The sequence below is a fragment of the Lynx rufus genome, unplaced genomic scaffold (genome assembly GCF_022079265.1).
Source record: "Lynx rufus isolate CCGP_SWC_20201006 ecotype Redwood Valley unplaced genomic scaffold, mLynRuf1.p SCAF_31, whole genome shotgun sequence".
NCBI classification, from domain to species: Eukaryota; Metazoa; Chordata; class Mammalia; order Carnivora; family Felidae; genus Lynx; species Lynx rufus.
The window spans coordinates 3,584,845-3,607,975 of NW_025814847.1; the positions used below are offsets into that span (position 1 = coordinate 3,584,845).

Consider the following 23,131-nt stretch of genomic DNA (forward strand, 5'->3'; position numbering starts at 1 on the left):
CTTAACTGCTGTGGACGGAAGCGGGTTAATGCCCCGGGCGCTCGCCCTCCCCCAGCAGCGGCCGCGGGAGCGCGCGAACGGCCGCCGGTCCGGGTGCGAGCGTCCGGGGGGGGGGTGTCCCCCCTCTCGCAGGGCGCCGCCACCTCCCCTCCCCCGCCCGGCCGAGACCCTGGGACCCCGGGACCCCGACCGTGGCAGGCTGCGGGACGGGGGCCGCGGCGGCCCTACTCCGAGTAGCAGTACGTCCCGAAGGCCGCCTGCTGCGCCCGCGGGAAGCCGAAGCTGCGCACGCCGGGGTCGGGGAGGCCCCCGCAGCGCGGCCGCGGCGAAGTGATGGGGAAGCGCACGCTGCCGTCCGCCAGCCAGCCGCCGTCGCACTGGTCCAGCCCCGAGAACTTCCAGGCGGCGTAGAGGTGCCCGACCTTGGCCACCGTGGCCCCGCGCCGCCGGCACGCCGCGTGCGCTTCAGACAGCGTCAGCCGCCCGGGCACGAAGAACACGTGGCCTGGGGAGCGGGGCGCGTCACCCCCCGCCGCGGCCGAAGCCTCCCCGGGACCGAGGCCGGGCAGCGGTGGGGGTGCCGAGGCAGGCGCGCGGGAGGCGGGGGCGGGAGCCCGGCCCGCGCAGTGACGCAGGGACCACGCGGGTCCAGGTCCCGCCCCCCGTCACCCCCCCACCCCCCCTCCGCCCGCGCGCTCACCTGCAGTCACCGAAGTGAAGCAGAAGGCGTCGTAGCGGTCGCGCTTCCGGTCGCGGGGCCCGTAGCTGCGGATCCCGGGCCGCCCCGGGCCACCGCACGGGGCGCGCGCGGTGAGCACGGGGTAGCGCACGGAGCCCTCGAGCAGCCAGCCCGCGTTGCACCAGTCCAGGCCCTCGGTCCACGCTGGCGGGCAGGGGGAGACGGGGCGGGGGTCAGAGGGGTCCCGGCAGGAACCTGACCCGAGCTCGCCCCCCGCGGAGCCGGGTGACAGCCCCGACAGGCCTGGGCGGTGCCCAGGTCGGGCGCTCACCCTGGTACAGCTGGGCGTAGGTGGCCAGACGCCCGTCCTGCTCCTCGCACGCCTGTTTCGCCTCGTAGTAATTGAACTGGTACCGGCCCCGGCTGGGCTGGTACGGGAACACCACACCTGGGGGGGGGGGGGGACGCCGACAGCCTGAGGAGGGCCGGCAGACGGGGGAGAGGGCTGGGGGACCCCGGGAGACCCGAGCTGGGGCGGCCAAAGCCCCACAGGAGAAGAGGGGGGCGGGAACCCAAGGGCCTCACCCTCCAGGCGCAGGGTCAGCGCCACGCTCTCGTCCTCGATGCCGTTGATGAGTTCACAGCGGTACCTGCCCTCGTCCTCCAGGCGCACGTCCGCGATGACCAGGGAGGCGTCCAGCCGATGCCCCCTCCGCATCCTGGCGCGCCCCCCCAGGGGCCCGTAGCCCCGGGCGTGCAGGCCGTTGGTGATGAGGATCAGCGTTTCCCGGAGCTCCCCGGGCTCCACTTTGCTCCAGCGGACCTTGTAGCTGGGAGGCGGGGCGCCCAGGACGCAAGGCAGCGTGGCCGTGGCCCCACGACGAGAGTGAATGACCTCGTGGATGGGGGGCAGGAGGTAGTGGGGGCCGGGGTGGGGTGCTGAGCAGAGGGGGCCACAGTGGCAGGAACCCCCTGACCCCCACTGCAGGTGCCCGTCCAGACGTTGCTCCCCAGACCCCCACCCCCCCACCCCCTCCTCCACTGCGCACTCAGCAAAGGCTCTCACTCCCTGAACACCTCAGTCGGCTGCCCTAGCCACTTTACCCACCCCTGGAGCCGCTCCCCCACCGTCCCCAGAGTCTGGGCGGGGCTGAGGTCTTACCTAGGTCCCCCAGCGCTTTGTGGAAGATGGCGAGGGCCCAGGGGAGAAGGAAGTGGCAGAATGTTGGGAGACTAAGCAGGCCTGGCATGATGGAGAGTCAGCCCAGCGCCGTCTGCGGGGCACAAAGCGGGGAGGCAGTGGGGTTGGAGATGAGCTCCCATCTATCAGAGATCCCTGAGGGGTCCGGCTGGAAGGCGTGAGGGCAGAGAAGGGGGCTGTTGGGGGCAAAAGGTGATGGGGGAAGGGGCAGTAACACACTCCCTTCCCCCAGGCCTGCTGGGCCGCCCCTCTCAGACCGCAGGGCCAGACTTGGCGCCGCCTCCCCTCCCTCTCCCCTCCCAGGGGCCATCCCATCTGGGTCCTGAAACCCGGATTGCCTGGCAGGATTGCCGCCGCCGTCTCTCTCCTCTCCCAACGCTACCCGCCAGCGGAGGCAGAGTGACCAACGAAACCTTGTCGCTCTCCTGCTTAAAGCAGTCGCTCCCTTTGCCCTAAGGATACAGTCTGGTCGGCTAGCCAGGGCTTCCAAGGCCCTCTGGGATCCAGCCTCTCACCGTGCCTTCAATGTCGCCTCCCCCCCGCTGTGCCCTCTGCACAGTCTTCCAGACACTTCTGGCTCCAAAAGTGCCCAGATTCACTCTCACCTGGTTCTCCCAGGCGTCACTGCGGGCCAAACCGCCTCTGGGAAGACCTTCCTCTTCCCCGGCCCGCGGCAGTGCACTGTGGCCTACCACACTGGCCTGGACACTTGGTCTTAGAAGGACTTTTATTAGCCACTGAATTAACAGTGTGAATTTTAATACATATGCGCGTGTAGGCCGTATCAGTGAGGTTTCTGGCAATTACAAAATTATAAAAACTAATTCCAAACACAATAGTCTATTTCAATAGTTGATTTTCCCCTTCTTTTTAAAAAAATTTATTTGACTTTAGTAAGTAGGCTCTACCCCCAACGTGGGGCTAGCACTCACGACCCTGAGACCAAGCGTCAATGCTCGGCCAACTGAGCCAGCCAGGCGCCCCAGTTTCCCCCCTGCCTTATTCTATCTGTTCTTTATCACCTTGACCATTTTTTAGAAGTTGGACTAAGGACCCCTTAGCCTAGCTTGACTCATTTTCTAAACCTGATTCCTCCAAGTGCTAACTGCGTGACTCTGAACGAGTTCTTTAACTTCTCTCGGCCTCAAAGTCCTCATCAGTAAAATGCGGGTAGTAATTCCCATCGACCTCACTGAAGTAACGTGTACAGTGCTCAAAATCGTGTCTGGTATGCAGTAAGCGCCATGTATGTGTTAGCTATTATCCGCAGCATCCAGCCTCGCTTCTGGCACACAGTGGGTGCTAAATAAGTGTGTGTGTTAGTGAATGAGCCCACACGAAGGATTCTGGGAAGGAGAGCCGGCCGGGAGGGAGAAGGAGGAGACAGAGCTGGAGTCGGAAGAGGTGGAGCCGAGCCCCTCCTCCTCCTGCAAACGAAGGCCTTGGCCGCGGGAGAAACGGGGGCCGGGCACGCAGGGCCTCGCGGTGGTTGGAGGGCAAGTGCGTGGGCCGGGGACGCGCCCAGGGCGGGAGGGCCGCGTGGGCCGAGGGCGGGTGGGAAGCCACGCCGACGCACCTGCGTGAGAGCGCGCCCGGCCCTCCCCTCGTACGTACGAATCCCCTTTTACGCATGCTCAGACAAAGGGCACAAATTCTAGGAGACTTGAGGGAGGTCGCACAGTTGGTAAGAGGAGGGTTTGCTGGGATTTGAACGCGTATTTGAGGTCAGGCTCAAGCCCACCGGTCTGTACTTCTGTCCTTGAAAGCAGGCGCACACATACCCTCTTCGTAGCCCTTACAGAGAACCAGAGAGCCGACAGCCCCAGTTGCCTACCTGTTAGAAGTCGCTCTCTTCACGGGGACGGGAGCGACAGGGACTGGCTGCGTCTTGTCCTGCTCCAGGAAGAGGTTCCGGTGAAGGCGCTGCCTGGGCCCCTGCGAGATCCAAGCACTTCAGGGCCCTGGGACTTGGGCGCCTGATCAGCGGGGTCCCTCCTCTTGCACCTTTGAGGAAAGGCTTCTGCCCTGAGCTCGCAGAAGCAGCCAAGGTGCTAAGAGCTTTTTTCCCCTCGCCACTCCACTAAGCCAGGCTAAGTGACCTGTGTCCAGCCCGTGACCCGGCACTGTATGCGCACTGCTCACTGTCCTGGGCCTGGGGAAGATGCGGCGCTTGGGGCCAGGGGTGGGGACCCCCAAAGGGATGCGGTAAAGGAGGCACCCGGGAAGGATTACCTGGAAGAACGTGGAGGAGGTGGTGCCTCGTTTCTTCCTGATGCTCGAGGGCCAGAGAAGGAGCAGACTGCCTGATGGGGATGAAGATGCTGGCCGCTGGGTGTGCGGACGAGCTACAGGTGAGCTCGAGGACCTGTGGCCAAGCCCCCGCTGTCTCCGGTTTTCCCCGAGGGCCTCCTCCAAGCAGCACCCTCCCCTCCCCCAACCAGTCCTCACCTCTGTCCTCCGGAGCCTGGGTGCGCATTGCCTGTGGGAGGAGGCTCTCAGGGTGGGACCCAGACTTCCAGGACCTCCAGCTGCTTCAAGAAACCTGACCCCTTCTGTCCAGCCCCCTGTCTGTCCGTCTGTCTGTTCTTTCCCGCTCCGTCCCCACCCCATCGGAAGCACAAGTTCCCATTGTCTCTGTCTTTCCCCCTATTGTTGAATAACAGGGGCCCTTTCTTTATCCTGTGGGCAAGGGCAACGAAATGTCAACAGCTGGGGATGTGGGATGCGGGACCGGCTGGCACACAGCACCGGAAAAAGGGCCGGGGTAGGGGCAGGCTCAGAACAGGACTGGACATCCCCAGGGAGAGGGGAGTGGGGGCGGGGAGAGCGGTTGGTGAGAAGGTTGAAAGGGGGGGGGTCCCCTCCACGCCAGGCTTCAAGCCTCGGGAGAGATGTGGTGTGAGGCCAGGGGTGGCGGGGCCCCGTGGAGGGCAGAACGCGTGGTGGGAATAGCACTGGGAGCGAAGGCAGGAGGGCTTTCTGCGCCCGGGAGGGCAACGGGAGTTTCCGAGAAGGACTTCGGAAAGCTCTCCAAAAGAGGGGTCGGTTTATTTGTCCCGCCTCCTCCTAGTGCGAGTGCTCCGGAGAAGGGAGGTCCTCGACCTCCCTGGGAGGACATACGCTTCTCCACAGCGCCCCCTGGAGTCTAAGCGGCTGGAGTTCACACGCCCAGTCCGGACCTTTCGGTCGAGGTACAATCTGCCTCCGACAAGCAGCAGGGACCTCCAGTGGACAGCTCACTGCACTTACCAGTATACACGCCACGGAACTAAGCCCCGGATCAGCGTATAGAACGTTTCAACGCCCAGGATAAGCCTGTTTCTTTTTTGTTTGCTGTCAGGGCAGAGGGAGGACTCTCTCCGGAAATAGCCGTTTAGGAAGGTTCCAGCTTCCGGTCCCTCTTAGCCTTACTTTCTGTCTGCCCGGCAACCCCACATCAGTAGCTTTGCGTTATTGGGATCGTGCGCTTTTTGGAACCGGAGGGGACCTCAGGACGCCCAGCTTCTTCAGTCACCGACCAAGAGGACCTGGTGAGAGAGGGCCTTGCCCAAGCCCGCACGGAAGGCAGCTGTGGAGGCTGGGACTCGCTGCTGTTCCCGCCAATCCCTCTTCGGAGCCTCAGTCGGATTCTCCGAGTCGCGGGCTGCGGGCTTTTCCGCTGGGGCCGCATCTCCTAACGGGGAGCCCACGCCACCTGCTCCCTTCAGGGCTTTGGAGGACAGTCTCCACCGTCCTGCATCACCATCCCCGTCCCGAGCCCTTCCCTCCTCCTCCCAGAGGAAAAGGACAAACGGCCCCTGTCTCCGGCCGAGGACACCCGGATCCGATCCCGCGCATCTGACTGGCCAACACCCAACTCAGACAAACAGCCCCCTGCAGCGGCTCGGAGGGGGACACGGCGGCTCTGCCACCGCCCAGGCCCCCCCGGCCTGCCCTCCCGCCTCCCCAGATCGCTTCTGAACCGTGGTTTGCAAGTCTCAGGTGTGTGGACCCACGAGAGGCTGAGTTTGGCAGGGACGAAGGCCTGGAAACGGTTGATGGAGGCGGAAAGAGCCCTTTGAGGATGGAGCTGGGGAAGGGACGGCCCGGGAAGAAATGTGCGGTGAGCCAGACTGCACTCCCTTTGCCCGAGGTCCTCTCACCCCCGGTCCTCAGTCTGCCAGACGCTCAGCAGACCGGGAGGGTTGGCTGCTGGGCTCGCTCTTCTGGGTGGAGGTCTTTGCCACCCGCTGCCGCAGACTCAGCAAGGTGACGGGAACGAGCCCGCACAAGCCCTGACTTCTCTTCCTCGAGCACCCAGACCTGGCGTCAGGCAGCCGGCGACCAGCTTCTTGATCCCTGCTGCGGACAAGCAGGTCCCGTGACTGTTGCATGAGGGATGAGGACAGTTGGCAAGGCAGCCCTTTAGGCGGTTGCAGGGAGAGGCTGTGGGTGACTGGCGGGACCCCCTCTCCTTCCAGCGAGGTTCACACACAGCTGCCTCCCTCCTCCACCCTGCGAGCCCCAGGCCTCGCTTCTCTCTGGCCCAGGCGGAGCCTCCTGGGGGCTGGATCTTTGCATCCCCGTGGGAGGAGGTAGGGGGGAGGCTGGGGACGCGTCAGTCTTCAGGAAAAAGCACTTTTTCCACTCAGGACCGCTGCCTTCCACTCTCTATACCTCGGTCTGTCTGCGGAGCGTGAGGACGTCACCTCTGTGCCTCAGAGGCCCCACGGAGCCTTGGCAGGAAACTGTTCCTCATCTCGGTGGCCCGGCCCCACCTGGACGTCCTGGACGGAGCTCAGTCTCTTGAGCCCTTTTAAAGCTTGGGGCTCCTGAGAAGTGGGCGTCCCGGTGCCCACTTCAGTAGGACCGGGACCTCGAAACTGGGACTGACCGTGTCCAGGGGGAGGACTTGGCTGGCCGCGTGGGCAGCTCCTGCCTGGCTCGGCAAAGTCTCGAGGGAATGGAATGGGGGTGTCACCTGGTGCTCACCCAACCTGGCCAGTGTTCCGGTCCAACAGCCCTGTCTATTCTGAGGGCCTGCTGGGGGGCAGGGGGAGCTCCTCCTGTGCGGGAACCTTCTCACGGCACCAGAGGGCTGTCAGAGGAGAGCGGACAGAGCCTTAGAAGGCATGGCTGTCCCTGGCCTTTCCCTGAGGGACGAAAGGCAGCAGTGCTCAACTCAGCATTCTGCTCAATTCGACCCCTCACCTGGATTCCGCTCCTGGCCATGGACGTACCCACCAGCTAGACAGACACCTGCCCTGTGTGTGCAGGACAGAGCTCCAGGGTCCAAAAGTTACAGCCGCGGGGCACGGTTGAGCCTGCATCTGAGCCGGCCTTGGGTACCGGTCATGATTCGGCTGCAGGCTATGTGTCCCCGGGGCGCGGCCTCTTCACTGGGCCTGTGTCCTCACCTGAACAACGGGACTGCGATCCATTTAAACTATTTTCTGGGGGCGACCGGGGGGCTCAGTCGGTTCAGCGTCTGACTCGATTTCGGCTCAGGTCATGATCTCGTGGTTTGTGGGATCGAGCCCCGTGTCAGGCTCCAGGCTCACAGCGTGGAACCTGCTTGGGATTCTCTCTCTTCCTCTCTCTCTGCTCCTCCCCAGCTCTCTCTCTCTCTCTCTGTCTCTCTCTCTGTGTCTTTCTCTCAAAACGAATAAACAAATGTTAAAAATAAAATGACAATTTTCTGAAGGGCCTCAGTGTGCAGAGAACGCTAATGGATGGAAGTTCCCAGTCCGGGGGTGATGTCTGGTGGAGGTGAGGGTAAGGTCAAATGGCAGGAAGCACAGAGAACAGTAAAAGACAAACACTGAGAAGCTATTTTCATGGTGGCAAAGATTTGACAATTATATTTTACTTTTTATTTTTACATTTATTTTTTATTTTTTGAGAGACAGAGAGAGACAGAGCACAAGTTGGGGAGGGGCAGAGAGAGAGGGAGACACAGAATCCGAAGCGGCTCCAGGCTCTGAGCTGTCGGCAGAGCCCGACACGGAGCTTGAACTCACAAACCACGAGGTCATGACCTGAGCCGAAGTCGGATGCTTAACCGGCTGAGCCACCCAGGTGCCCCCTACAATTATATTTTACTTTTTAATAGTCATGTCACCTGTCATTCTGTTTGTTAATAGTCTGTTCGCCATTGTGTTCAAGGGGGGGCATTTATTTATTTATTTATTTATTTATTTATTATGTTTATTTGTTTATTTTTGAGAGGGGGAGGGGCAGAGAGAGAGAGGGAGAATCCCAAGCAGGCTCCACGCTGTCATCACAGAGCCCGACACAGGGCTCGATCCCACGAACCGTGAGATCGTGACCCGAGCCGAAATCAAGAGTCAAACGCTCAGCCGACTGAGCCACCAGGCGCCCCACGAGTGGACCATTGAAACTGTATTTCTGTTCAGCTACCTCCTGCATATACCTTGAGACCCCGACTCCCAATTCATCAGCCGTTCTCATGGTGCGGGGCCTGGGGCTCTCCCACACCCCTGCTTGTGCTCTCTGCCCAGCTGGTCGAGGCTAGGTCCCACCGCACTGTGTGCAGACCCCCACTCCCAGGCTCCCGTGAATCAAACTGAAACCCAGAAGGACGTACCCATCTACCAGTCTCAGACCAGAATTTGAATAATTTACAGAGTGAGCCCCATCCCAGAGCTCCCATCCTTTCCCACGGGAGATATACTGTCACAGCATCATTCCCGTCTCGTGGACACAGAAACCAGTGTCCAGAGAAGGTTAGTAACTTGTTCGAGGTCATGTAGCCACTAGGTAACCCAGGTAGCTTATGTCCAAAGCTGGAGGAGTTCCTCCCTTCTGTGACAGAATAATTCCTCCAAACTTGGAAAAGGTAAACGGACAAGTGCTTGTTCCGGGTGGTTTTTTGGTATCACTCTGGAGCATCGTCTAAAAGCTTGCTTGACAGCCACCGGACTCGCCTGGAGAATGTACCTTTGTTGTTAGTCTACTTGATAAATGGTCCACAACCAGACATTTACAGTTCCGTCCTATTGGTGGTTAACCCGCAGAAGTGGATAAAGTAATCGGCTGTTGTTGCCCAATACAGAAGTTAACCATAAAATTGTTTCAGTTTGGTTGCCTTAGAAAGTCGACCAGTCTCATACGTAAATTAGTAATCTTACTTTGAGATTCCTTTTTTGCCTTGTTCCCTCATTAATGAGTTAAATCAATGTTTGTTTTTTAAGTTATTTTTAAGTTTATTTGAGAGAGAGAGAGAGAGAGAGAGAGCAGGGAAGGGGCAGAGAGGGAGAGAGAGAATCCCAAGCAGGCTCCATGCTGCCAGCATAGAGCCCAATGCAGGGCTTGAACTCACAAACAGTGAGATCAAGACCTGAGCCAAAACCAAGAGTTGGACCCTCAAGCGACTGAGCCACCCCGGTGCCCCTACATGTTCTTATTTTCTTTTTCTTTTTTTATTTTTGAGAGAGACGGAGTGTGAGTGGGGGAGGGGCAGAGAGAGGGAGACAGAATCAGAAGCGGAAGCAGCCTGGCCCCAGGCTCTGAGCCCTCAGCACAGAGCCCGACGCGGGGGGGGGGGGGGGGGGGGGCTCGAACCCACCAACCGTGAGATCATGACCTGAGCAGAAGTCCGATGCTTAACCTGCTGAGCCACCCAGGTGCCCTGCATGTTCTTTTAAAATCTACTTGAGATCATATCCTAGGAGCTGTTCCCTGCCTTGCTCTTTTCGCCTAATAGTGTATGGCATGTGTCCCATCAGCATGGGACATAAAGCTTCCTCTGGTTCTGGGTCTGAATGGTGTCCCAGTGGGTGACTGCAGCATATTTACCCTGACGCCCCCTGGTGGACATTCACGGTGCCACAGGTTGGGACAACTAGTTAGACATCTTGAGGGAAAAAATATAGATGTATATGAGCCACAACCCTCTCCATAAACTAAATCAATCCCAGGAATCTTAGAGAATTAAATGTAACAGTGAAGCCAAAATGAATCCCAGACTAATCAATTTTTCCATTGGAAGGCAACTTTTCTTGCTTCTTAAAAACACGATCACACGATGATACTTAATTGTATACAACTTAACATCAAAACATTAAAAATGAAAATCTCCCTCAATCCCACCACATAGAGTAAATTGAACATTTTCTTGTTTGTCCTTCCAAACTTCCAGGACTGGGATCACGTGGGTTGAGTCGGGAGTCAGGGCTGCGGTGCTAGCGTGCAGGGCGCCCGAGGGCCAGCAGGGGGCGCGCGCAGGTGTCCGCTCGCCCTTGGGACGACCCTCGCTCTCTGGCGAGCCCGAGGAGCAGGGGGCGGAGTCCCGATTTCTCAAAGTCTCTTTCCGAGACGGGGAGTTGGGGGTGGGGGCTTGCGGGGTCTCCCACGCCATCCGTTGCAGAACCGGTCCCACTGCTTTTCCACTGAGGTCTCTGGAAGGACTGCACCTTAAAAATAGAAAAAAAGGCAGCTCTTCCTGCCCAGGGTCCTCCCTGTGCTTTAATAAAATCACCTTTTGCACCTAAAAATAAATAAAACAAATAGAAAACAAGCAACCCAAATGTGGATGCATCCGCTCCCCTGAACACTGTGCTTCTCCAGGGTGACTCTAGAGGTGGCCGAGAGCTGCGGAGGACAGAGGGCCCCTTGGCGCCTGCCCCCTCCCGCCCTCCGGGCTCACCCCACCCCAAGGCCAGCATTTCCGCGTTCGGGGTTCAGGCCCCTTCAGGGGGGACATGAGGCCAGGAAAAGGTCCACAGGAGCACTGGGGAGACAGCGATTGGAGTTCAGGCCTTGACCCCGAAGGGAGAGGAGGACGGTACCAAGCTCAGGTGGCAGTGGCGTTTCTGGGACACACCTGTCTCCCCCTGAGACCGCGCTCCTCTCTCTCCATCCCCGTTTTGTGTGCCCTCTGGCCCTCCGCTGACTTGCCTGCAAATAGGGACAACTACATCCAACGCAGGATCATGGTGGGGATCAAATATGATAATGTTTGTGAAAATGGCATTTTAAACTGTAAACCACCATTATAAAAACCATTAGTTTTCAATAGCAAAGCGCTGTACGCAGAGGGTTGTAATGTGTTTATTATCGCGAACTGGGTCAATGAGGTAGAAAAACGAGAGACTGCCTAGGCGAGGAATTAGGAAGTCATCTCGGTCTAAGGAAAACTGAGACCTGGGCGCCTTCTTTTCCATCCGGAAACAAAAGTGAACAGAGGCTGTTCTGTAAACATGCCAGTGATTGTGATACAGGCTTTTCAAAGCCCCACATTGTACTTGCGACCACAAGCTGTTTTGTCTGAGCTCGCTCTCAGGTTTTGTTTCATTTATTTATTTACTTACTCATTTTTGACAGAGAGCAAGAACGCAAGCAGGGAGGGGCAGAAAGAGGAGGAGGAGAGAATCCCAAGCAGGTTCTGCACACGAACCCTGAGATCATGACCTGAGCCGAAACCAAGAGTTGGACGCTTAGCCTGCTGAACCACCCAGGCACCCCAGTTTCAGGTTTTATCTCCAGGGGGAAAAAAAGGGGTGACAAGAGCTGGGGAAGAGAAGTGACTCAGGCGTTCATGAGCCCTCGGGCTTTGCTGGGGGGGGGAGGGCTTTAAACGCAGTACAGAAAATTAACCCAATACCTTGAGGATTTCACTCGAGTCCAGAAACACAGAAAGGAATTCGAGTCAGTAATCCCAGGGCCACGCTCACTTCCTCTATGTTTCTCTTCTCTGTGCCAAATCCCTCAGCACTGACTCTGGGCTGTACCCATTTGCTGCTTTAAAGTTATTTTCCAAGGGGCGCCTGGGTGGCTCAGTCGGTTAGGCGTCCGACTTCAGCTCAGGTCATGATCTCACAGTCTGTGAGTTTGAGCCCCACGTTGGGCTCTGTGCTGTCAGTTCAGAGCCTGGAACCTGCTTTGGATTCTGTGTCTCCCTCTCTCTCTGCCCCTCCCCCACTCACGCTCTGTCTCTATCAAAAAATGAATAAACATTAAAAAAATTTTTTTAAGTTATGTTCTGATAAAATAATATATGCTAACTCCAGAAAATTTGAAATTCAGGGAAAAGGTACAAAGAGGAGGAAACTCTTACCCATAATCCCTTCACCTAGGAACGGCTGCTTATAACATGTGTGTGTTCTTCCTTTGTTCTAGTGTGCCTGTGCATTTTTTAAAGGTATAATTCACACGCTGTGTAAAATGCAATTCAGTTGTTTTTAGGATATTCACGAGTTTAGCTGCCACCACTATGTAATTCCAGAACAATTCATCAATCTAAAAAGAAGCCCTGCACCCAGATCAGTCACTCTTCATTGCCCTCTCCCAAACTGACTTGTGTCTACAGATTTGCCTGTTCTGGACATTGTGTGTAGACGGAACCACACAGGATGAGGCCTTTGTCTCTGGTTTCTTTCACCTGGCACGTTGCCAAGGTTTCTCCACATGGTGGCGAGCACCGGCCCTTCACTCCTTTTGATGGTCGAGTAATGTTGCATTGTGTGCGCCTCCCATGTTTCATTTATCCATCCAGCAGTTGATAGATGTTTGGGCTGTTTTCACTTCTTGAATATTATAAATGATGCTTCTATTAACATTCACATACAAGTTTCCATACAGACAGAGGTTTTCAGTTCTCTTTGGGCGCACACCCAGGATGTGGGATGGTTGTGTCCTATGGTAATTCTATGTTTAACTTTCTCAGGAACTTTCAAACTGTTTTCCAAGGCAGCTGCCCCATTTTACATTCCCACCAGCAATACACGAGGCCTCCAATTTTTCCACATCCTCTCCATGTTGTTATCCTTAAAAAAAAAAAAAAAAAATTAGTTATCTTAGTAGGTGTGAAATGGTATCCCTTATGATTTTCATTTGCATTTCCCTGATGACTAATAAAGTTGGGCATCTTTTCATGAGCTTATTTGCCATGTGTAGATCTTCTTTGGAGAAATGTGTATTCAGATCCTCTGTCCACTATACAATTCTGTTGTCTTTTTATTGTTGAGTTGTAAGAGTTCTTTATATATTCTGGATATTAGAACCTCAACAGATATATGATTTGCAAATATTTCGTCCCATTCTGTGGATTGTCTCTTGAATTTCCTGATAATGTCCTTTGGACCACAAAAGTTTTAATTTTAAGAGATTTAGAGAGGGGTGCCTGGGTGGCTCAGTTGGCTAAGCGTCTGACTTTGGCTTAGGTCACAATCTCACTGTTTGTGAGTTCATGCCTGGCGTTGGGCTCTCTGCTGTCAGCACAGAGCCTGTTTTGGATCCTCTGTACTCCCTTTCTCTGCCTTTCCCAGGCTTGTGCTCTCTCTGTGTCTCACTCAAAATAAATAAATAAACAAAACATTTTTAATTAAAAAAAAAAAAAAGAGCCTTAGAGATTTAGCTCCTACATTGAGTTCTCTGATCCATTTGGAGTTAGTTTTTGCATGATATGAGGGAAGGGTCCAAATTCTTTTTTTTCTCTTTTTTTTTTTTTGCATCTGGCTATCCAGTTGTTTCATCACCATTGTTGAAAAGACTATTCTCTCCCCATTGAATCCTGGCATTCTTGTTGCCAAAAAATTGTCCATAAATTTATGGGTTTATTCCCGGACTCTGGATTCTATTCCATTGACCTGTACATCTATCCTATACCAGAACAACACTCTTGATTACTGTAGCTTTGTAGTAAATTTTGAAATAGAAAAGCATTAGTCCTTCAACTTTGTTCCTTCTCGAGAATGTTTTGGCTATTCTGGGCTCCTTGGATTTCCATATGAATGTTTGGATCAGCTTGTCAATTCATGCCAAAAAGCTGACTGGGATTTTGATAGAGACTGTGTTGAGTCTGCAGATTCATTGTGTTGAATTTGGAGAGTATTGTGACATTAAGTCTACCCATTCATGAACATGGGCATCTTTCCATTTATTTAGATCTTCCTTATTTTTTTTCAGTAACATTTTGTTTTCATGTACAAGTCTTGTACTTCTTTTGCTATATTACTTTAATGCTTAACTGTCTTATTCCTTCTGATGCCGTTACTTATGGATGTTTAACAAGGATGAGCCCTTACCTATGGACGCTTAACAAGAATGAGCCCTTCTGTTAAGTTTCTCAAGATCCACATATGAGTGAAAACCTATGTGGATCCTGGGAAACGTAACAGAAGACCATGGGGGAGGGGAAGGGGGAAAAAAGTTACAGAGAGGGAGGGAGGCAAACCATAAGAGACTCTTAGATACTAAGACCAAACTGAGGGTTGATGGGGGGTGGGGGAGGAGGGGAGAGTGGGTGATGGGCATGGAGGAGGGCACCTGTTGGGATGAGCACTGGGTGTTGTATGGAAACCAATTTGACAATAAATTATGTTAAAAACAACAACAAGAATGAGCCCTTACCTATGGATGTTTAACAAGGATGAGCCCTTCCTATGGGTGCCATCTTGTATCTGCTCTTTTCACTTTAATTACATCATAGACATTTCCCCCAAGTTATTAAGAATCCTTCTTCAACATCATATTTTAAGGCTGCATGTTAGCCACCATGGTCACACTAACTTATTTGGCCATTCTGTTGTGGGCTATTTACGTTCTTTACAATTTTTCCATTTTTAGATATTACTGTAATAAGTATTTCTATGTACCGTGCTATGTCTGCAAGTCAGATTACCTCCTTCTAAGTACTCGCGTATTCTTGTTCTAACAGCCTTTGTTTCTACTCTTGTGAGGAGGCGTGAGACTCCACGTCACTTGGAACTCCTGAGGCCCACTTTCCTTGCAATCCCACACCGTCCCCAGGGCCAGGCCTGCACCTTCAAGGGAGGCTCCTTCAGAAAGCTTCGCCCGGGGGCCCCCGAACACGGGCAGGTGCAGCCATCTTACTCCCCACCCCCACCCCAGTACTGTGTCCTAACCTCACCAGAGCTCTTGTTCCTGTGATATAAATGCTTGGCAACTTGTTGTATCTCAACAAGACTGTGAGGGCCAACAAGACAGAGCACTTTTATACCTCTAGCCCTTAGTCTATAGAAAGCCCTTAATGGGGGCACCTGGGTAGCCTCCATCAGTTGAGGGTCCGACTTGCTTTTGGCTCAGGTCATGATCTCACAGTTAGTGAGTTTGAGCCCCGCATCGTGGTCTGCGCTGACAGCGTGGAGCCTGCTTGGGATTCTCTCTCTCTCTCTCTCTCTCTCTCTCTCTCTCTCTCTCTCTCTCTTTTTCTGCCCCTCCCATGCTTTCTCTCTCTCAAAATAAATAAACTAAAAAATATGTTTAAAAATATATATATATATAAAAGAAGACGCTTAATAAATGTTTATTGAATAAATGAGTCAGGCAGAACACAGAGCTCAAGGTCTTAGACCAGAATAGGGGCCCTGGGTCAGGGAATTAGGGCCACTCGGGTTTTAGAGTGACCCACAGAGTATTCTGAGCTGGGATGGGCCCCTGAGGTTCCCTCATTCCGGAGTTTTCAAACCTCTTTTATCACCACAATATGATGTAAGATATTGGATAGGGACAGGAGAGAGAAGAAATGGAGAGGGAGGTGGTGGAAACTGAAGCCCGGTCTGGGGATTCCCTCAGTGGCCCCCGAGAGACCACAAAAAAACCAAGTCTGTAAAGATGATTTAACTAGTCCAACATTCTAATTTTCCAGACAGGGAAAGGGTGCTCTTGAGCAGAAATGACTTGTTCAAGGTCCCACAGTTAGTGGCAGAGAAAAGGACTCAGAAGTGACTACCATTCACAGAAGATTCCAAAACTGAATCCAGTGTCTGAGGAGCATCTTCGTAGCAATCACAAAGAATTTCACTAGGCAAGCATCTAGAATTCCACTAACCGAGCGCCATTGTTTAAACTAGTGTTCCCATGTAGCATTTTTTTAAATGTTTATTTATTTTTGAGACAGGAGGAGACAGAGCGCTAACGGGGAAGGGGCAGAGAGAAGGAGACACAGACTCGGAAGCAGGCTCCAGGCTCCGAGCTGTCAGCACAAAGCCGGATGCGGGGCTCGAACCCACCAACCCTGAGATCATGACCTGAGCCGAAGTCAGAGGCATAACTGACTGAGCCACCCAGGCGCCCCTCCATGTAGCATGTTTAAAAAAAAAAAAAAAAAAAGTGTATTTATTTTTGAGAGAGAGAGGGAGAGGCAGAGAGACGGGGAGACAAAGAATCCCAAGCAGGCTCTGCGCTGTCAGTGCAGAGCCCAACGTGGGGCTCGAACTCACTAACCGTGACATCATGACCTGAGCTGAAACCAAGAGTTCAACGTTTAACCGACTGAGCCACCCAGGCGCCCCCCTCCTCCCTCCGCACCACATTTAGCATATTTTAAAAGTAAAGTTAATTTTACGGAGAAAATGTGATGAAGAGGAGTGTGACAAAGTGAGCAATTGTGACAAACCTTACCGGGAGATGCCGGTTCTTCTCTTCCAGTTTCTGGAGCAGGTGCACCCTTAACTTCCCGTAAATACTGATATAGGGAGGCCGATGGGCGGATTTTTTCAGGTTTTAGTTCTGCGGGGGGCTTGGCGAGGCCCAGGCACAGTGGGTGTGGCTGGGGGCATTGCAACTTCTCCTGCTAACTTGTTAGCCAAGTGCAGCTAACTGCACAGTTTGCTCAGTGGAGCCACCTTGCAAGTGCAAAGTCCCCAGCCTGGCGCGCATTCCGGGACCCCGGGGCCCGGCGTCTCGCTCCGGGCCCCACCCCCACCTCCTCCAGCCCCACTCACGGTGTCAACGACCCCGGCCAGGCCAGAGGCTCCCGAGTCAGGGCATCACCAGTACCAAAGAGGCAGGTCCCGGCACAGCGTTTGATGAGCCCACTCAAACCTCCAAACGCCTGTTGCCGCAAGCTGAGCACTGGTCCCGCCGAAACCACTCCCGAAGGGCCCCCTCCCGACCCCTGCGCGCTCCCCGGAGACTCCTTCCCCACGTCTGTGGCGGGACTAGCTCAGCGTCGCAGCCAAAGCTGTTCTCGGCGTTCCCGAGGCCAGTTAGGACAAGACCCTCGGCCGCTCCGGGGCTGTAGGCTGGCGGCGAGTAGAACACCCCCGAACCTCCGGAAACGGGCGCGCGCGAGTTTCCATGGCAACCATACCCGCCAGGGAGCCTCAGCAATACCCACCAGGCCCCAAGGACCCGGGCTTCCGGGGCCCGTGATGGTCTCTATGGTTTCGGCAGCCTAGAGGGGCCGAGTCCCCGGCACTTCCGGGAAGATGGCGGCGCACTGGTCGGAGGAGGCACGTGTTCCTGCGGAGAGGGCCCCGCGGTGACGGTAAGGGGCTACCGCCCTCCGCGACGGTGGCATTCGGAGCCCGGGCTCGAGAGCAAAGGCTAGAGCAGGAGAGAAGCTTTGCCCGGCGGGACCGCGGCGGGAGGGCTGGGATTTAAACCTCACGAGGAAGGAGGCTAGGGAGAGGGTAGCGGCCCTTTGGAACTGCTGTCAGGAGACTGGCCTAGGCCACTTTCCCAGAAAACTCAGGTTGACAGGAGAGGAGATAGCTCGTGAAGGCGCGCTCGCAGACTTCGCAGAGCCTGCGGCGCGCAGCCTGGGATCTAGTTGCTTCTGTCCACAGTTATCCATGGGCAGCGGGCTAAAGCAGCCCCCACCTGTGTCATACCGGCTGGACGCATTCTCACTCCGGGCGCTGCGTTAAGTGCACTGGGGTTGGAGAACAAAGTCCGACTCCGATTTCCAGGGCGAATGGTTTCTGCCACGAGGGAGAGGCTGCGGTAAACCTTTCGTCGGGAAGCACAGAGAGCCGTAAGAGACCGAGGGGGTATTAACACCAGTTCTGGGATGTCTGAGATCCCGGATCCACGACTTGCCAGCTCTCTGATTTGGGCGGGTAGCTAAACTCCTCAGTGCCATTTCTTCGTTTGCAAATGATGGCAACACTTGCTAGTAGGATTGTTGGGAGGAGGAAATAAAATAATCTGTGTAAAGCAATTAGCAGCATGCTGGCGTCGAGTAAATGTGTTAGTGTTAGATGTTTTTATTATTGAAATTTGGGGGCTGATGCATCAGCGATAACTTCTGGGAGGAGGCAGAGTTTTGAGGTAGCCTTAAAGGCCCCAGTGTTTTTTTACCATTCTTAAAAATTCAAGAAGCAAGACAGAGCCATTTCTTCATTCAGTGCTTTTCTGTTGGGATTCTCGGAGTATCAGGTTTTCAGGTAATCGTCCTTTAATCGTCCTTCACGGTAAGAACGTGAACAGAAATGGAAGTCATTCTGAGTTTGTTTTCATGACCTAACCAGTCATCATTGTTTTTTTGTTGTTGTTTTTTTTAATGTTTATTTTATTTTTTGAGAGACAGAGAGTGAGCGGGGGAGGGGCAGAGAGAGTGGGAGATCTAGAATCTGAAGCAGACTCCAGGTTCCGAGCTGTCGGCACAGAGCGGGCCTCGAGCCCATGAACTGCGAGATCATGACCCAAGCTGAAGCCGGACGCTCAACCAACTGAGCCATCCAGGCGTCCCTTTGTTGAGTATTCTTAGAACTCAGGTTAAAAGCCTCTCAGCTTTGTTTTTACATGGTAATAAACGGTGGGAGATGTTGTCAGGCAGTGGTGAAGAGCAGGGAGTCTGCAGACAAGATGTCTGGTTGCCGTCTACACATCAGCTGTGTAACCTGGAGGAAGTTGCCTAACCTCCTTAGACCTTAATTTCCTCATTTCTAAAGTAGGGAGAGTAATACCTTTCTGAATGCAGAGTACTCCTCCCCGGCTGGGAAGATTGAGCGAAATCATCATGTGGTGAGCTCTCGGTACATTTCGGTATTATTATTGACACTAGGACTTGCCTTTTCGACTTGCTGACCTCTCTGTGGTCAGACAGGGAGCTCCCCAAAGACCGGGCCTCCTTCCTCTGTCTCTGCCCCAGGTTCGGAAAAGAATTTTTATGAGAGCAGCCAGGATGGATTTGATGGGTGATTTGGCCACTTTCTCCTTTTCTCTTGAAGGGATGAGAATGATGTCGTCTACTCTGCTGAGGGCCTGAGCTTAGTGACCCTCCCGTCACCATGAGTGTCACGCCAGAGATTAAGAGTCGTGGGATGAAGTTTGCCGAGGAGCAGCTGCTGAAGCATGGATGGACCCAAGGTCATCCCCGTGGCGCCCCTTCCACATCCTCCCAACTTTCCAGCCACTTTCTGCCCAGGGGAGCGGCGGCGTCCTGGGCTACCCATTTGTAATCCGTGCAGCTGGAGGAGGAAAAGCTAGTTTAAAGGGAAATTTACAGGTGAAAATTCCCAGCTTTTCCAGAAAATGGAAGAGTGGAAGAAATTTTACAGTGGGTCCGTGAGAAAGAAGTGGTTGGGAGGACTGGGAGAGGGGGGAAGGGGCACAACCCCTGTCCTGGAGGAAGCATGAAGGAAAAGACAGCTTGAGCTCAGACAAAGGCAGGGACACTGTGTGCAGAAATGCCAGGAACAGTGGGACTGGAGGGCATCCGCCCGGGACGGAGTGTAGCCAGCGCTCCGTGTGGGAGGGCAGAGTGGCCCTCCCAGTGGGGGCTCAGGGCAGGCAGCGGAATAAACGGGTCGCTCCCCGTCCTGCAGGCAAAGGTCTGGGCCGGAAGGAGAATGGCATCACCCAGGCCCTCAGGGTGACGCTGAAGCAGGACACTCATGGGGTAAGACTGGGCAGGCTGAGGGAGGGCAGTGTGGATGGGAGAGGGGGACTCTGGGGACAGGGCAGGGACAGGTCCTCAGGGTTCCCGCTTCTTCCTCTGGCAGGTGGGACATGACCCTGCCAAGGAGTTCACGGACCACTGGTGGGATGAGCTCTTCAACAAGACTGCAGCCGGCTTGGTTGTGGAGACTGGGCAGGTAGGAGTGCTGACAGATGGCCATTGGACCGTGGGGGCCTGGGACACGCCTGTGCCACCCATTGACTGACACCTTCCCCCAGGATGGAGTCCGGATAAGGCATCTTTCTAAGGAGACTACCCGTCGTAATCGTCCCAAGCCCAACTTGCTGTATCAGAAGTTTGTAAAGGTACCAGGGGCTGGGTGTGAGGGGGTCCATCCTTTTCCCCCCCTCCCGGGCCTCCCCCGGGGCCTGAACAGTTGCTTTGCATGCCTTACCTGTTCTGGGGACCACCCTAACGTCGCATTCTGTGACCAACCTTGCCATTGCTGGTCTAGACTGCCTGGCCCTCGGCCAGGACTGAGTCTGCAGGTCCCGTGGATCCTACCATCTGCTGAGGGGCGGCGATAGAGGGTGGGGGCACAGAGATGCTGCCAGAGCAGGGTGAGAGGGGATGCCCTGTGCGAAGGACTCCAAATCCAGAGGGGACCTGGGAGAGGATCTGACCCATCCTGTGTATTATGCAGTTGTGGCCCAGAGTGGGGAAAGTGGCTTGTGGACGGGATTAGAACCCAGGTCTGCAGACTCCTGCTTTCCAGCATACTGATAGAAGGGAGCATCTGTTATGTGCTATGGGCTCTGTGTCATGTAGCAGCCCTTTCCCCTGGTCCTCATCACTGTGGCCGTTGTCCTTTCTGCTGGATTTTGTCCCAGCCTTACACGCAGACTCCTCACCCCGTTAGTTCAGTGCCACAGAGCGTCCAGAGTGCTCTCTGTAACAGAGTCCACTGGGGCTCTGGCTCGTCCCTGACCTAGGAGGACAGTCCTGATGTGTCACACTGGCTCATGTGGCCCTGCAGCCTGGTCCTGTACTCACCCTTGTTGAGACCGCTGCACTGTTAGCCGGACAGAATCAGTTCTCAGGAATGTACCATCTTCTTTCACCTTCGGGGCTTTGCACGTGCTCCTCCCGCTGCCTTTCCCCCTCTGCCTGCCAACTTTTGTCTGTCTTCCGGAGCTCACCAAGGTCCTGAAGCTTCCCTAAACCCCGAAGTCAGCTTGGGTACCCCTCCTCTGGCACAGGCAGCGCTTTCACCACGATGGCCTGTGTTCTGCCGTCCTCCCTTCGCCCCACACGTAGATTTCACGTGGGCTGGACCTCTCGATCCTGTTCCACTGTGTACCCCAACCCTTGACCCATGGTGGGTTTTCAGTCTGGTTAAATAAAGCCCTGTGCGTAGGTGTGGGGGAGGGGTGAGAAGCACCGTCTTTACAGTTAGCACCATGAGGACCTGCTGGTCCGGAGCGCTCCCTCCTCCCTTCTGCCCACTGCCCCCCACCCCCCACAGCTGCAGCCCACCTCCTGCCCAAGTTGGAAGTATGCAGCTCGGCACACCTCCCTGGGGGTCTCAGGGAGCCGTATCGGGGACTGGCAGATTTGTGCCTATGGCTACCAATTCCTGGGGGGGAGAGGGATTGGCAGTGGTGTTGAGCGGGCTTTGTCACCCCCATGATCACTCCTTCTAGACGGCCACGCTGACGTCAGGTGGTGAACAGCCGGACAAAGACGTGGAGAGCCACAGTGATGATGACAGCCAGGGGTCCAAGCCTCCAAAGATGTGAGACCTCATTTCAGTGGTGGGAGGGGTGCGGGAGGAGAGACCTCTGGACCTCCAGAGAAGGCACCAAGTCGCGTGCCTGACTGGGCTGCTTCGGGTGGAACCGCGTTGTACTGATCTTTGCATCGCCGGCACCTAGAAAGTGCCAGGTCCCGAACAGGAAGTCAGTGTTGAAGGAATGCCTTCGAGGGCAGGAGAGGGCAGGCCTTTCCACGAGCTGTGTGTGTAATTCTTGATCCCCCCACCCCACAGTCTGACCGATGAGATGCTGCTCCAAGCCTGTGAGGGGCGAACAGCACACAAGTGAGTAGTGTTCGGCTCCCCGGGCTCCCTGCCTTCCTCCCTGTCGCAAGCCCACCCTAGAGGATGGTCTGCGCCACTCTGTACTCTTCCCACCCCAGGGGGAAGGGTTCCAGCTGCCCGCAGGCAGCTCCGCGGCACCTGGGGGGCTCAGTCACTTAAGTGTCCGGCTCTTCATCGTGGCTCAGGTCATGATCTCACGGTTCATGAGATCGGGTCTCACGTCGGGTTCTGTGCCAACCGTGTGGAACCTCCTCTCTCTGTCCTTCCCCTGCTCACATGCGCCTTTTCTCAAAACAATAGACGTTGGAAAGAGAGAGAGGCAGCTCCTCCCCTGCCAGTTCTGCACGCAATCTCAGGACTAGGCCTGCTCCCCCATACCTCACTCCGACCCGGGCCTCCATGTGTTTCAGGGCTGCTCGTCTTGGGATCACGATGAAGGCTAAGCTCGCTCGGTTGGAGGCCCAAGAACAGGCCTTCCTGGCTCATCTCAAAGGCCAGGACCCCGGGACCTCTCAACTACAGTCTGAGAGCAAGCCCCGCAAAAAGAAGAAAAAGAAAAGAAAGCAGGAAGGGGAGGAAGAGGCTACGGCACCTGATGGGGATGCAGAAGAGGAGTGCCCAGAGGACCCAGGCCAGAGCACCAGGAGAAGCCAGAAGAAGAAAAGGCAACAGCGAGAAAAGGCGGTTGCAGATGAGACAGGGGGCACAGCTGTCGGAGGCGGGGACGGGGAGGCCACAGGAACAAGTGAGCTGGGAGAGTGGAAGAACGGGGAGCAAACGGATGAGCCCTTCGGGAAAAGGAAGGAGCGGCGGCACCGAGCAGAGAAGGCGGGGGTGTCGGGTGGAACAGGAGGCATTGGGCCGGAGCAGGCGGAGAGCGGGGCGCACGCGGGGCCGGGCAGCAGACGCGAGCAGAGGCGGCGGCGGCAAGACTTGGGCGCAGAAGCCACGGCCCGGGCTGCCGAAGACAGCGGGGCCCAGGAGGCAGCAAGCAGAAGGCACGGTGACGGTGACGGGAAAAGCAGGAGAAGCAAGAAGAAAAGGCAGCGGCCCCAGGAGGAGGAGGATGTGGGGGAGGGGGGCAGAGCTGGAGTCAGCCCTGATGGGAGAACAAGGAAGGAGAAACAGAAGAAAGACTGAAGGGCAGGTCAAGGCGGGGCTCTACAGGTTCCTTTTCAGGACTTGAAGTCTGAGACCCCAGTGGACGAGGGCTCCTGCGCCCTCCCCGTAAGGAGTCCCTCCCAAGGAGGAAGCCGAGTGCCGGAGCGCCAGCTGCTCACAGGACGGTGTGGGCAAGCGCTGGGGACTGTGGGGACAGGAAGGCAGAGGCCCTCTGGAGGGGCACCCTTGCTGTGAAGGCAGATGCAGGTGTGGGCAGAATGGACTCCAGCCCATAGCCTGCCAGTGTCAGCACTAGAAAAAATGGTTAGCTTGGGCTCCAGGCCAGGTCAAGTCCTGACTGGCCTCTCCACCCCCCGCCTGCTAACATCCTAAATACAAATTCGTTTCCTGGGATGCCTCTGAAGGGATTTCTTCTGTTCACCTCCATCTTGCTACCCTGTT

General features: G+C 55.5%; 2 protein-coding genes and 1 long non-coding RNA gene across 3 annotated transcripts; 1 reads left to right on the forward strand and 2 right to left on the reverse strand.

The window, feature by feature from the left end:
- Positions 1–224: 224 nt before the first annotated feature.
- HAPLN2 (hyaluronan and proteoglycan link protein 2) lies at positions 225–1,929 on the reverse strand. Its single transcript, XM_047092637.1, has 5 exons — positions 1,842–1,929; positions 1,265–1,618; positions 1,011–1,127; positions 701–883; positions 225–505 (listed from the first exon to the last, which is right to left on the reverse strand). Exons 1-5 carry the CDS (start codon positions 1,927–1,929, stop codon positions 225–227), a joined length of 1,023 nt encoding a protein of 340 aa, XP_046948593.1.
- A 7,926-nt stretch (positions 1,930–9,855) lies between these two features.
- Positions 9,856–12,587, reverse strand: LOC124521862 (uncharacterized). Its single transcript, XR_006964609.1, has 2 exons — positions 11,938–12,587; positions 9,856–10,294 (listed from the first exon to the last, which is right to left on the reverse strand). It is a non-coding gene; the product is annotated as an uncharacterized LOC124521862 (long non-coding RNA).
- Positions 12,588–17,039: 4,452 nt separating this feature from the next.
- LOC124521847 (G patch domain-containing protein 4) lies at positions 17,040–23,077 on the forward strand. The gene is made up of 8 exons (XM_047092995.1): positions 17,040–17,112; positions 18,800–18,938; positions 19,397–19,470; positions 19,574–19,666; positions 19,749–19,835; positions 21,174–21,265; positions 21,518–21,568; positions 21,979–23,077. The coding sequence occupies exons 2-8, from the start codon at positions 18,860–18,862 to the stop codon at positions 22,706–22,708; spliced, it is 1,206 nt and encodes a 401-aa protein (XP_046948951.1). The 5' UTR covers positions 17,040–17,112; positions 18,800–18,859; the 3' UTR covers positions 22,709–23,077.
- The last annotated feature ends 54 nt before the right edge of the window (positions 23,078–23,131 follow it).